General features: G+C 45.1%; 1 protein-coding gene across 3 annotated transcripts in view; it reads right to left on the bottom strand.

Annotated features, from left to right (window-relative positions):
- nrap (nebulin-related anchoring protein) overlaps positions 1-14326 on the bottom strand; it is a 120228-nt gene that overhangs the window by 38116 nt on the left and 67786 nt on the right. For all 3 annotated transcript variants that reach the window (XM_031805003.1, XM_031805004.1, XM_031805005.1), the window contains 2 exons: positions 12945-13052; positions 12689-12790 (listed from right to left, as the gene is read on the bottom strand). In XM_031805003.1, coding sequence (XP_031660863.1) covers positions 12689-12790; positions 12945-13052 — 210 coding nt within the window. The remainder of the gene's footprint in view (positions 1-12688; positions 12791-12944; positions 13053-14326) is intronic.

The raw sequence follows: 14326 nt of genomic DNA, 5'->3' as shown, positions 1-14326 counted from the left end.
AACAACCGAAACATCTCCGTCAGGTGCAAAACACACTGAACAGAAATGAACTACCCACAACAACCCAGTGGGAAAACGCTACCTAAGTATGGTTCTCAGAGACAACAATAGACAGCTGCCTCTGATTGAGAACCACACCCGGCCAAACAACAAAGAAATACAAAACAGAGAAAATGAACATAGAATGCCCACCCTAGTCACACTCTGGCCTATCCAAAATAGAGAATAAAAGCCTCTCTATGGCCAGGGCGTGACAATCGTGGACAAAGATCCGGGTGCCTTGTTAGGATCCGTCGCCGAGAGGGTAATCTACCTATACCATCGGTCCTATTAGCCAACGTACAATTTTTATTTTATCTTACCTTTATTTAACTATGCAAGTCAGTTAAGAACAATCAATCAGTAATAAAATATCCTACCAACGGGACATTAAAAACTGTAATATCTTATGTTTCACCGAGTCGTGGCTGAACGACGACATGAATAACATACAGCTGGTGGGTTTTAAGCTCTTTCGGCAGGATAGAACAGCGGCCTCTGGTAAGACAATATTTGAATCAATATGTGAATATTTGTAAACAACAGCTGGTGCTGAAATATATTAATTAAATATTAAGGAAGTCTCAAGGTTTTGCCTGAGGTAGAGTAACTCATTATAAGCTGTAGACCACACTATTTACCAAGAAAGTTTCTGTATTTTTAGAGAACTTTAATGCCGGAAAACTGATCCGTTTACCAAATTGCACATTTCACATGCTGGTAGAAATTTGGTAAACGGATCAGTTTTCCGGCATTAAAGTCGGCCACTAGGAGCGCCGCCTCTGGGTGAGCGTTTCGGTTTACTTATGGCCGTACACAGCTCAATGACTGCGGTGTTAGTGCCAACATCGGTTTGTGGTGGCAAGTAGACAGCTACGAAAAATACAGAAACTTTCTTGGTAAATAGTGTGGTCTACAGCTTATAATGAGTGGACGAGCTGAATTACTTCTATGCTCGCTTCAAGGCAAATAACATTGAAGCATGCATGAGAGCATCAGCTGTTCCAGACAGCTGTGATCATGCTCTCCATAGCTGATGTGAGTAAGACCTTTAAACAGGTCAACATTTACAAGTCCGCAGGGCCAGATAGATTACCAATATGTGTACTCCGAGCATGCGCTGACAAACAGGCAAGTGTCTTCAATGACATTTTCAACCTCTCCCTGTCTGAGTCTACACTGCACATTGTCTTTGTACCGGTACCCCCTGTATACAGCCTCCACATTGTCTCTGTACCGGTACCCCCTGTATATAGCCTCCACATTGTCTCTGTACCGGTACACCCTGTATATAGCCTCCACATTGTCTCTGTACCGGTACCCCCTGTATATAGCCTCCACATTGTCTCTGTACCGGTACACCCTGAATATAGCCTCCACATTGACTCTGTACCGTAACACCCTGTAAATAGCCTCCACATTGACTCTGTACCGTAACACCCTGTATATAGCCTCCACATTGACTCTGTACCGTAACACCCTGTATATAGCCTCCACATTGACTCTGTACCGTAACACCCTGTATATAGCCTCCACATTGACTCTGTACCGTAACACCCTGTATATAGCCTCCACATTGACTCTGTACCGTAACACCCTGTATATAGCCTCCACATTGTCTCTGTACCGGTACACCCTGTATATAGCCTCCACATTGTCTCTGTACCAGTACCCCCTGTATATAGCCTCCACATTGTCTCTGTACCAGTACCCCCTGTACATAGCCTCCACATTGTCTCTGTACCGGTACCCCCTGTATATAGCCTCCACATTGTCTCTGTACCAGTACCCCCTGTATATAGCCTCCACATTGTCTCTGTACTGTAACACCCTGTATATAGCCTCCACATTGTCTCTGTACCAGTACCCCCTGTATATAGCCTCCACATTGTCTCTGTACCAGTACCCCCTGTACATAGCCTCCACATTGTCTCTGTACCAGTACCCCCTGTATATAGCCTCCACATTGTCTCTGTACCGGTACCCTCTGTATATAGCCTCCACATTGTCTCTGTACCGGTACCCCCTGTACATAGCCTCCACATTGTCTCTGTACCAGTACCCCCTGTATATAGCCTCCACATTGACTCTGTACCGTAACACCCTGTATATAGCCTCCACATTGTCTCTGTACCGGTACCCCCTGTACATAGCCTCTACATTGACTCTGTACCGTAACACCCTGTATATAGCCTCCACATTGACTCTGTACCGTAACACCCTGTATATAGCCTCCACATTGTCTCTGTACCGGTACCCCCTGTATATAGCCTCCACATTGTCTCTGTACTGGTACCCCCTGTATATAGCCTCCACATTGTCTCTGTACCGTAACACCCTGTATATAGCCTCCACATTGTCTCTGTACTGGTACCCCCTGTATATAGCCTCCACATTGTCTCTGTACCGGTACCCCCTGTATATAGCCTCCACATTGTCTCTGTACCAGTACCCCCTGTATATAGCCTCCACATTGACTCTGTACCGTAACACCCTGTATATAGCCTCCACATTGTCTCTGTACCGGTACCCCCTGTATATAGCCTCCACATTGTCTCTGTACTGGTACCCCCTGTATATAGCCTCCACATTGTCTCTGTACCGTAACACCCTGTATATAGCCTCCACATTGTCTCTGTACTGGTACCCCCTGTATATAGCCTCCACATTGTCTCTGTACCGGTACCCCCTGTATATAGCCTCCACATTGTCTCTGTACCGGTACACCCTGTATATAGCCTCCACATTGACTCTGTACCGTAACACCCTGTAAATAGCCTCCACATTGACTCTGTACCGTAACACCCTGTATATAGCCTCCACATTGACTCTGTACCGTAACACCCTGTATATAGCCTCCACATTGACTCTGTACCGTAACACCCTGTATATAGCCTCCACATTGACTCTGTACCGTAACACCCTGTATATAGCCTCCACATTGACTCTGTACCGTAACACCCTGTATATAGCCTCCACATTGACTCTGTACCGGTACCCCCTGTATATAGCCTCCACATTGACTCTGTACCATAACACCCTGTATATAGCCTCCACATTGTCTCTGTACCGTAACACCCTGTATATAGCCTCCACATTGTCTCTGTACTGGTACCCCCTGTATATAGCCTCCACATTGTCTCTGTACCGTAACACCCTGTATATAGCCTCCACATTGTCTCTGTACTGGTACCCCCTGTATATAGCCTCCACATTGTCTCTGTACCGGTACCCCCTGTATATAGCCTCCACATTGTCTCTGTACCAGTACCCCCTGTATATAGCCTCCACATTGACTCTGTACCGTAACACCCTGTATATAGCCTCCACATTGTCTCTGTACTGGTACCCCCTGTATATAGCCTCCACATTGTCTCTGTACCGGTACCCCCTGTATATAGCCTCCACATTGTCTCTGTACCGGTACACCCTGTATATAGCCTCCACATTGACTCTGTACCGTAACACCCTGTAAATAGCCTCCACATTGACTCTGTACCGTAACACCCTGTATATAGCCTCCACATTGACTCTGTACCGTAACACCCTGTATATAGCCTCCACATTGACTCTGTACCGTAACACCCTGTATATAGCCTCCACATTGACTCTGTACCGGTACCCCCTGTATATAGCCTCCACATTGACTCTGTACCATAACACCCTGTATATAGCCTCCACATTGTCTCTGTACCGTAACACCCTGTATATAGCCTCCACATTGACTCTGTACCGGTACCCCCTGTATATAGCCTCCACATTGACTCTGTACCAGTACCCCCTGTATATAGCCTCCACATTGTCTCTGTACCGTAACACCCTGTATATAGCCTCCACATTGTCTCTGTACCAGTACCCCCTGTATATAGCCTCCACATTGTCTCTGTACCAGTACCCCCTGTATATAGCCTCCACATTGACTCTGTACAGGTACCCCCTGTATATAGCCTCCACATTGACTCTGTACCGGTACCCCCTGTATATAGCCTCCACATTGTCTCTGTACCGTAACACCCTGTATATAGCCTCCACATTGTCTCTGTACCAGTATCCCCTGTATATAGCCTCCACATTGTCTCTGTACCGTAACACCCTGTATATAGCCTCCACATTGTCTCTGTACCAGTACCCCCTGTATATAGCCTCCACATTGACTCTGTACCGTAACACCCTGTATATAGCCTCCACATTGTCTCTGTACCAGTACCCCCTGTATATAGCCTCCACATTGTCTCTGTACCAGTACCCCCTGTATATAGCCTCCACATTGACTCTGTACCGGTACCCCCTGTATATAGCCTCCACATTGTCTCTGTACCGGTACCCCCTGTATATAGCCTCCACATTGACTCTGTACCGGTACCCCCTGTATATAGCCTCCACATTAACTCTGTACCAGTACCCCCTGTATATAGCCTCCACATTGACTCTGTACCGGTACCCCCTGTATATAGCCTCCACATTGTCTCTGTACCAGTACCCCCTGTATATAGCCTCCACATTGACTCTGTACCGGTACCCCCTGTATATAGCCTCCACATTGACTCTGTACCGTAACACCCTGTATATAGCCTCCACATTGTCTCTGTACCAGTACCCCCTGTATATAGCCTCCACATTGTCTCTGTACCAGTACCCCCTGTATATAGCCTCCACATTGACTCTGTACCGGTACCCCCTGTATATAGCCTCCACATTGACTCTGTACCGTAACACCCTGTATATAGCCTCCACATTGACTCTGTACCGGTACCCCCTGTATATAGCCTCCACATTGACTCTGTACCGGTACCCCCTGTACATAGCCTCCACATTGACTCTGTACCGGTACCCCCTGTACATAGCCTCCACATTGACTCTGTACCGTAACACCCTGTATATAACCTCCACATTGACTCTGTACCGGTACCCCCTGTATATAGCCTCCACATTGACTCTGTACTGGTACCCCCTGTATATAGCCTCCACATTGACTCTGTACCGTAACACCCTGTATATAGTCTCCACATTGACTCTGTACCGTAACACCCTGTATATAACCTCCACATTGACTCTGTACCGTAATACCCTGTATATAGCCTCCACATTGACTCTGTACCATAACACCCTGTATATAGCCTCCACATTGACTCTGTACCGTAACACCCTGTACATAGTCTCCACATTGACTCTGTACCGTAACACCCTGTATATAGTCTCCACATTGACTCTGTACCGTAACACCCTGTATATAGCCTCCACATTGACTCTGTACCGTAACACCCTGTATATAGTCTCCACATTGACTCTGTACCGTAATACCCTGTATATAGTCTCCACATTGACTCTGTACCGGTACACCCTGTATATAGCCTCCACATTGACTCTGTACCGTAACACCCTGTATATAGCCTCCACATTGACTCTGTACCGGTACCCCCTGTACATAGCCTCCACATTGACTCTGTACCGGTACCCCCTGTATATAGCCTCCACATTGACTCTGTACCGGTACCCCCTGTATATAGCCTCCACATTGACTCTGTACCGGTACCCCCTGTACATAGCCTCCACATTGACTCTGTACCGGTACCCCCTGTACATAGCCTCCACATTGACTCTGTACCGGTACCCCCTGTATATAGCCTCCACATTGACTCTGTACCGGTACCCCCTGTATATAGCCTCCACATTGACTCTGTACCGGTACCCCCTGTATATAGCCTCCACATTGACTCTGTACCGGTACCCCCTGTATATAGCCTCCACATTGACTCTGTACCGGTACCCCCTGTATATAGCCTCCACATTGACTCTGTACCGGTACCCCCTGTATATAGCCTCCACATTGACTCTGTACCGGTACCCCCTGTATATAGCCTCCACATTGACTCTGTACCGGTACCCCCTGTATATAGCCTCCACATTGACTCTGTACCGGTACCCCCTGTATATAGCCTCCACATTGACTCTGTACCGGTACCCCCTGTATATAGCCTCCACATTGACTCTGTACCGGTACCCCCTGTACATAGCCTTGTTATTGTTATTATACTGCCGCTATTTAATTATTTGTTTTAATAACTGCATTGTAAGATGTTGGGCATGTAAGCATTTCACGGTGTTGTATTAGGCGCATGTGATGAATACAATTTTATTTGATTTAAAGAGCTGGAGCTGGAAGCGCGACAAAGGGAGATAGATCTGGAAGCATTCCGAATCCAGTCAGGCCACCCTCAACAGAGTTTGATTTTGGTTGGAACAGCCGACTTGTACTGCCTTTCAACCAAAAGCAGGTTGATGTATATTTTACTCTGTTTGAGCAGATTGCCTCATCCCTAAAATGGCATATTTGGTCACTGCTCCTCCAAAGAGTTCTTGTGGGAAAGGCTTAGAAAGTGTATGCTGCTTTCTCTTATCCAGAGTTCAGATCATGGCACTGTTAAAGCTGCTATTCTTCGTGCTTACGAGTTGTTCCCAGAGGCATACAAACAACAGCTTGTCCAGAACAGACTATGGGAGGCGCACAGTACTACATAGAGCCATGACTACATGGAACTCTATTCCACATCAAGTAACTGATGCAAGCAGTAAAATGTTGATTTAAAAAAATGAAAACAACTGGCCGTGATTGGGAGTCCCATAGGGTGGTGCACAATTAGCCCAGTGTCATCCAGGGTTGGCTGGTGTAGGCCATCATTGTAAATAAGAATTTGTTCATAACTGATTTGTGTATTTAAATAAAGGTTAAATACATGTTTTTATAACAATTACCAACAATGACGAGACAGCCTACAGGGAGAAGGTGAGGGCACTGGGAGTGTGGTGCCCATAAAATAACCTGTCACCAAACATCAACAAAACAAAGGAAGGGCCTCCCGGGTGGCGCAGTGTTTAAGGGTGCTGTACTGCAGCGCCAGCTGTGCCACCAGAGACTCTGGGTTCGCGCCCAGGCTCGGCCGCAACCGGGAGGTCCGTGGGGCGACGCACAATTGGCCTAGCGTCGTCTGGGTTAGGGAGGGCTTGGCCGGTACTGTCATCGCGCACCAGTGACTCCTGTGGCGGGCTGGGCGCAGTGCGCGCTAACCAAGGTTGCCAGGTGCATGGTGTTTCCTCCGACACATTGGTGCAGCTGGCTTCCGGGTTGGATGCGCGCTGTGTTAAGAAGCAGTACGGCTTGGTTGGGTATCAGAGGACGCATGACTTTCAACCTTTGTCTCTCCCGAGCCCGTACGGGAGGTGTAGCGATGAGACAAGATCGTAGCTACTAAAACAATTGGATACCACGAAATTGGGGAGAAAAAGGGGTAAAAATGTAAAAAAATTCATTAAAAAAACAAAGTAGCTGATCATGGACTTCAGGAAACAGCAGAGGGAGCAGCCCCTTATTCACATCGACGGGACCGCAGTGGGTGGTGAAGAAGGCGCAACAGCCATTGTGATTGGCTCAGTGCTCTTTCATTCATGGGGACACTACGCCACCAAAGAATCTACAGGGAGACCTAGGCAGTTCAAGCCCCCTTTGGTGCTGCCGTAGATTTACATTAGATGTTAACATCATACTTTCAGAATCTTAGCTAGCAAAGTAGACAAGTATTCATCACCATGAATCACGTTGACAATCGACTGGCAAATCCTTTTCAATCATTGTCACATGAAGAGAAATTATAGATAAAACGTATCGGTGCTCATCTGCCATTGGACATAAACATTACATAACAAGTCGGAAATCGCATATTCAGCAATGTGTGGTTTGGAAGGAATCAGTTGCAAGAGTTGCAAAGCAATCCCGATTTTGCTTCCCCTGCCTGCTACTCGGCGGAGAGGGTGTGTGGTCCAAGTCTGGGTTTAAGGATTTAAAACATCTGTCTTGAAAGGGTCTCTTTTCCAAGTTTAAAAGGATAAACATTCACGCGCAACACAATGGGCCAGAAAAGGCAGAGTGCATTGGCCACGCTGTCAATCCAGCATGACTTCTACTGTGTTCAAAACAATTGGAAACTCGGAACTGGGACATCTCAGACTTCAGTGCGTTCAAGACAACTGGGAACTCGAAAAACAAACAAGCTCCAACTGGGAATTCCAAGTCGGGAACTCTGGCCTCTTTCTAGAGCTCCGACCTGAAGATCACTGACGTCATGATTCAACCTTGTTTTTTTCTGAGTTCCCAGTTGTCTTTAAGGCACCATAAATCCAGAGAATGTCAGACTTTGATGATAAAGTTTGATGTGAGCACAGCACAACAACGATCAGTCCAAAAATGCATTTTATGCTACTGCATACAGATCATTCGTAAATTATTCAGACACATATTTTGTTATGTTACAGCCTTATTCTAAAATGGATCAAATTCAATATTTTTTCTAATCAATCTACACAGAATAACCCATAATGACAAAGCGAAAACAGGGTTTTAGACATTTTTGCAAATGAAATAAAAAAGATACCTTATTTACATAAGTGTTCAGACCCTTTGCTATGAGACTAAGATTTGAGCTCAGGTGCATTCTGTTTCCATTGATCCTCCTTGAGATGTTTCTACAACTTGATTGGAGTCCACCTGTGGTAAATTAAATTGATTGTACATGATCTTGAAAGGCACACACCTGTCTATATAGGGCATGTCAGAGCAAAAACCAAGCCATGAGGTCAAAGGGATTGTCCGTAGAGCTCTGAGACAGGACTGTATCAAGGCACATATCTGGGGAAGGGTACCCATAAATATATGCTGCATTCAAGATCCCCAAGAACACAGTGGCCTCCATCATTCTTAAATTAAGTTAGAGCTGGCCACCCGGCCAAACTGAGCAATCGGGGGAGAAGGGCCTTGGTCAGGGAGGTGACCAAGAACCCCATGGTCACTCTGACAGCGCTCCAAAGTTCCTCCATTGAGATGGGAGAACGTTCCAGAAGGACAAGCATCTCTGCAGCACTCCACCAATCAGGCCTTTATGGTAGAGTGGCCAGACAGAAGCCAATCCTCAGTAAAAGGCACAAGACAGCCCGCTTGGAGTTTGCCAAAAGGCACCTAAAGGAGTCTCAGACCATGAGAAACAAGATTCTCTGGTCTGATTAAACCAAGATTGAACTCTTTGGCCTGAATGCCAAGCGTCACGTCTGGAGGAAACCAGGAACTGCTCATCATCTGGCCAATACCATCCCTACGGTGAAGCATGGTGGTGGCAGCATCATGCTGTGGGGATGTTTTTCAGGGGCAGGGACTGGGAAACTAGTCAGGATCGAGGGAAGGATGAACAGAGCAAAGAGATCCTTGATGACAACCTGACAACCTCCAGAGAGATTAGGACCTCAGACTTGGGCCGAAGGTTCACCTTCCAACAGGACAACGACCCTAAGCACACAGCCAAGACAATGCAGGAGTGGCTTTGGGACAAGTCTCTGAATGTCCTTGAGTGGCCCAGCCAGAGCCCGGACTTTAACCAGATCAAACATCTCTGGAGAGACCTGGAAATAACTGTGCAGCAACCGTTTGCGGGCTCCTAACCAATTGTGCTATTTGCTCGTTTTTCTTCAATTGTTTGTAGTATTTTGTACGTAATGTTGCTGCTACCGTTTCTTTTGACCGAAAATAACTCCTGGACATCAATTACTCACCTCGACTGACAAATATTGTTTTATTTAACTCGACGGAAATACTGCTTTCTCGAGAGACGGGAGTGAAGAAAAGACAGCGGAGGTCGAGCTGAGAATTAGTAGGCAAGTGAGAACCTCCATTACCATCCGTTCTATTGGCCAATGTGCATTCATTGGAAAAACAAATGAATGATATACCAGCAAGACTATCCTACCAACGTGTCACTAAAAACAGTAATATCTTATGTTTCACCTAGTTGTGGCTGAACGATGACACGGATAATATCAAATCAAATCAAATTTGTCACATACACATGGTTAGCAGATGTTAATGCGAGTGTAGCGAAATGCGTGTGCTTCTAGTTCCGACAATGCAGTAGTAACCAACAAGTAATTTAAACTAACAATTCGACAACTGCTACCTTATACACACAAGTGTAAAGGGATAAAGAATATGTACATAAAGATATATGAATGAGTGATGGTACAGAGCGGCATAGGCAAGATACAGTAGATGGTATCGAGTACAGTATATACATATGAGATGAGTAATGTAGGGTATATAAACATAAAAGTGGCATAGTTTAAAGTGTCTAGTGGTACATGTATTACATAAAGATGGCAAGATGCAGTAGATGGTATAGAGTACAGTATATACATATGAGATGAGTAATGTAGGGTATGTAAACATTATATAAAGTGGCTAGCGATAAATGTTTTACATCAATTTCCATTATTTAAGTGGCTGGAGTTGTGTCAGTATATTGGCAGCAGCCACTCAGTGTTAGTGGCGGCTGTTTAACAGTCTGATGGCCTTGAGGTAGAAGCTGTTTTTCAGTCTCTTGGTCCCTGCTTTGATGCACCTGTACTGACCTCGCCTTCTGGATGATAGCGGGGTGAACAGGCAGTGGCTCAGGTGGTTGTTGTCCTTGATGATCTTTATGGCCATCCTGTGACATCGGGTGGTGTAGGTGTCCTGGAGGGCAGGTAGTTTGCCCCCGGTGATGCATTGTGCAGACCTCACTACCCTCTGGAGAGCCTTACGGTTGTGGGTGGAGCAGTTGCTGTACCAGGCGGTGATACAGCCCGACAGGATGCTCTCGATTGTGCATCTGTAAAAGTTTGAGTGCTTTTGGTGACAAGCCGAATTTCTTCAGCCTCCTGAAGTTGAAGAGGCACTGCTGCACCTTCTTCACAACGCTGTCTGTGTGGGTGGACCAATTCAGCTTGTCCGTGATGTGTACGCCGAGGAACTTAAAACTTACTACCCTCTCCACTACTGTCCCGTCGATGGGACAGGGGGGTGCTCCCTCTATTGTTTCCTGAAGTCCACAATCATCTCCTTTGTTTTGTTGACGTTGAGTGTGAGGTCATTTTTCTGACACCACACTCCGAGGACCCTCACCTCCTCCCTGTAGGCCGTCTCGTCGTTGTTGGTAATCAACCTACTACTGTAGTGTCGTCCGCAAACTTGATGATTGAGTTTGAGGCGTGCATGGCCACGCAGTCGTGGGTGAACAGGGAGTACAGGAGAGGGCTCAGAACGCACCCTTGTGGAGCCCCAGTGTTGAGGATCAGCGGGGTGTAGATGTTGTTACTACTCTCACCACCTGGGGGCGGCCCGTCAGGAAGTCCAGTACCCAGTTGCACAGGGCCGGGTCGAGACCCAGAATCTCGAGCTTGATGACGAATTTGGAGGGTACTATGGTGTTAAATGCTGAGCTGTAGTCGATGAACAGCATTCTCACGTAGGTATTCCTCTTGTCCAGATAGTTAGGGCAGTGTGCAGTGTGGTTGCGATTGTGTCGTCTGTGGACCTATTGGGGCAAATTGGAGTGGGTCTTGGGTGTCAGGTAGGGTGGAGGTGATATGGTCCTTGACTAGTCTCTCAAAGCACTTCATGTTGACGGAAGTGAGTGCTCAGTTACCTTAGCTTTCTTGGGAACAGGAACAATGGTGGCCCTCTTGAAGCATGAGGGGACAGCAGACTGGGATAAGGATTGATTGAATATGTCCGTAAACACACCAGCCAGCTGGTCTGCGCATGCTCTGAGGACGCGGCTGGGGATGCCGTCTGGGCCTGCAGCCTTGCGAGGTTTAACACGTTTAAAGGTTTTACTCACGTCGGCTGCAGTGAAGGAGAGTCCGCAGGTTTTGGTAGCGGGCCATGTCAGTGGCACTGTATTGTCCTCAAAGCGAGCAAAGAAGTTATTTAGTCTGTCTGGGAGCAAGACATCCTGGTCCTCAACGGGGCTGATTTTCTTTTTGTAATCCATGATTGACTGTAGACCCTGCCACATACCTATTGTGTCTGAGCTGTTGAATTGCGACTATACGTTGTCTCTATACTGACGCTTAGCTTGTTTGATTGCCTTGCGGAGGGAATAGCTGCACTCTTTGTCATGTTTACGGTCACCTTGCCCTGGTTAAAAGCAGTGGTTTGCGCTTTCAGTTTCGCGCGAACGCTGCCATCAATCCACGGTTTCTGGTTTGGGAATGTTTTAATAGTTGCTATGGGTACGACATCGCCAATGCACTTTCTAATGAACTCGCTCACCGAATCAGCGTATTCGTCAATGTTGTTGTTGGACGCAATGCGAAACATATCCCAATCCATGTGATCGAAGCAGTCTTGAAGCGTGGAATCAGATTGGTCGGACCAGCGTTGAACAGACCTGAGCACGGGAGCTTCCTGTTTTTAGTTTCTGTCTGTAGGCTGGAAGCAACAACATGGAGTCGTGGTCAGCTTTTCCGAAAGGAGGGCGGGGGAGGGCCTTATATGCATCGCGGAAGTTAGAATACCAATGATTCAGGGTTTTACCAGCCCTGGTTGCACAATCGATATGCTGATAGAATTTAGGGAGTCTTGTTTTCAGATTAGCCTTGTTAAAATCCCCAGCTAATAATGAACAAGCCAGTATCCCTTTCATTGCTGCTTGCAGCTTTAATCATTATCATATGAAACATTTAATCTCAAATCCAAACTGCTGGAGTATAGGTTCAAATTAAAAATGTTAGCTTCACTGTCCAAATACATATGGTGCAACAGCATGTTTATTGTGTTTCATATTCTTACCTCACTGGTCATCTTGGACGCCTGAAGAGAGTGCAGGGTCTTGGAGTCGCTGACATTGCTTGTCTTATCTTTATTTTTCATGAAGGACTCTTTGTACTTAATCTGTAACACACGGCCACCACCCAAATCACATCAGCCAGTCACGTATAATCAGATGACCAATCCCTCCATCATTCTTATCCACTAAAATCTCATTCTCATTACATAAGAAAGGATTGTTCTGTGTGAGGACCAGCTACAGGAAGGGAATGCTTACATCACTGGCCAGGTCCCGAGATGCTTTGGCAGCCTTGACGGTCAGCGTGTCCAGGCCGATGTCACATGTTTTAGACTTGGTCTTCTCCCAGTCCTCCTTGTATTTGATCTGGAATCGTATATATAAATAAAAACTACAGCAACCCTTATTCATATGGTATGTGTATAACCCTTATTCATATGGTATGTGGATAACCCTTATTCATATGGTATGTGTATAACCCTTATTCATATGGTATGTGTATAACCCCTTATTCATATGGTATGTGTATAACCCTTATTCATATGGTATGTGGATAACCCTTATTCATATGGTATGTGTATAACCCTTATTCATATGGTATGTGTATAACCCTTATTCATATGGTATGTGTATAACCTTATTCATATGGTATGTGTATAACCCTTATTCATATGGTATGTGTATAACCCTTATTCATATGGTATGTGTATAACCCTTATTCATATGGTATGTGTATAACCCTTATTCATATGGTATGTGTATAACCCTTATTCATATGGTATGTGTATAACCCTTATTCATATGGTATGTGTATAACCCTTATTCATATGGTATGTGTATAACCCTTATTCATATGGTATGTGTATAACCCTTATTCATATGGTATGTGTATAACCCTTATTCATATGGTATGTGTATAACCCTTATTCATATGTGATATAACCCTTATTCATATGGTATGTGTATAACCCTTATTCATATGGTATGTGTATAACCCTTATTCATATGGTATGTGTATACCCTTATTCATATGGTATGTGTATAACCCTTATTCATATGGTATGTGTATAAACCCTTATTCATATGGTATGTGTAAACCCTTATTCATATGGTATGTGTATAACCCTTATTCATATGGTATGTGTATAACCCTATTCATATGGTATGTGGATAACCCTTATTCATATGGTATGTGTATAACCCTTATTCATCTGGTATGTGTATAAACCCTTATCATATGGTATGTGATAACCCTTATTCATATGGTATGTGTATAACCCTTAGTCATATGGTATGTGTATAACCCTTATTCATATGGTATGTGTATAACCCTTATTCATATGGTATGTGTATAACCCTTATTCATATGGTATGTGTATAACCCTTATTCATATGGTATGTGTATAACCCTTATTCATATGGTATGTGTATAACCCTTATTCATATGGTATGTGTTATAACCCTTATGCATGGTATGTGTATAACCCTTATTCATATGGTATGTGGATAACCCTTATTCATATGGTATGTGTATAACCTTATTCATATGGTATGTGTATAACCCTTATTCATATGGTATGTGTATAACCCTTATTCATATGGTATGTGTATAACCCTTATTCATTATGGTATGTGTATTA

This window comes from Oncorhynchus kisutch, linkage group LG25, assembly GCF_002021735.2.
Source record: "Oncorhynchus kisutch isolate 150728-3 linkage group LG25, Okis_V2, whole genome shotgun sequence".
Lineage (NCBI taxonomy): Eukaryota > Metazoa > Chordata > Actinopteri > Salmoniformes > Salmonidae > Oncorhynchus > Oncorhynchus kisutch.
The sequence above is the reverse complement of the archived record's forward strand: the minus strand, read 5'-3'. Positions and strand labels throughout refer to the sequence as shown.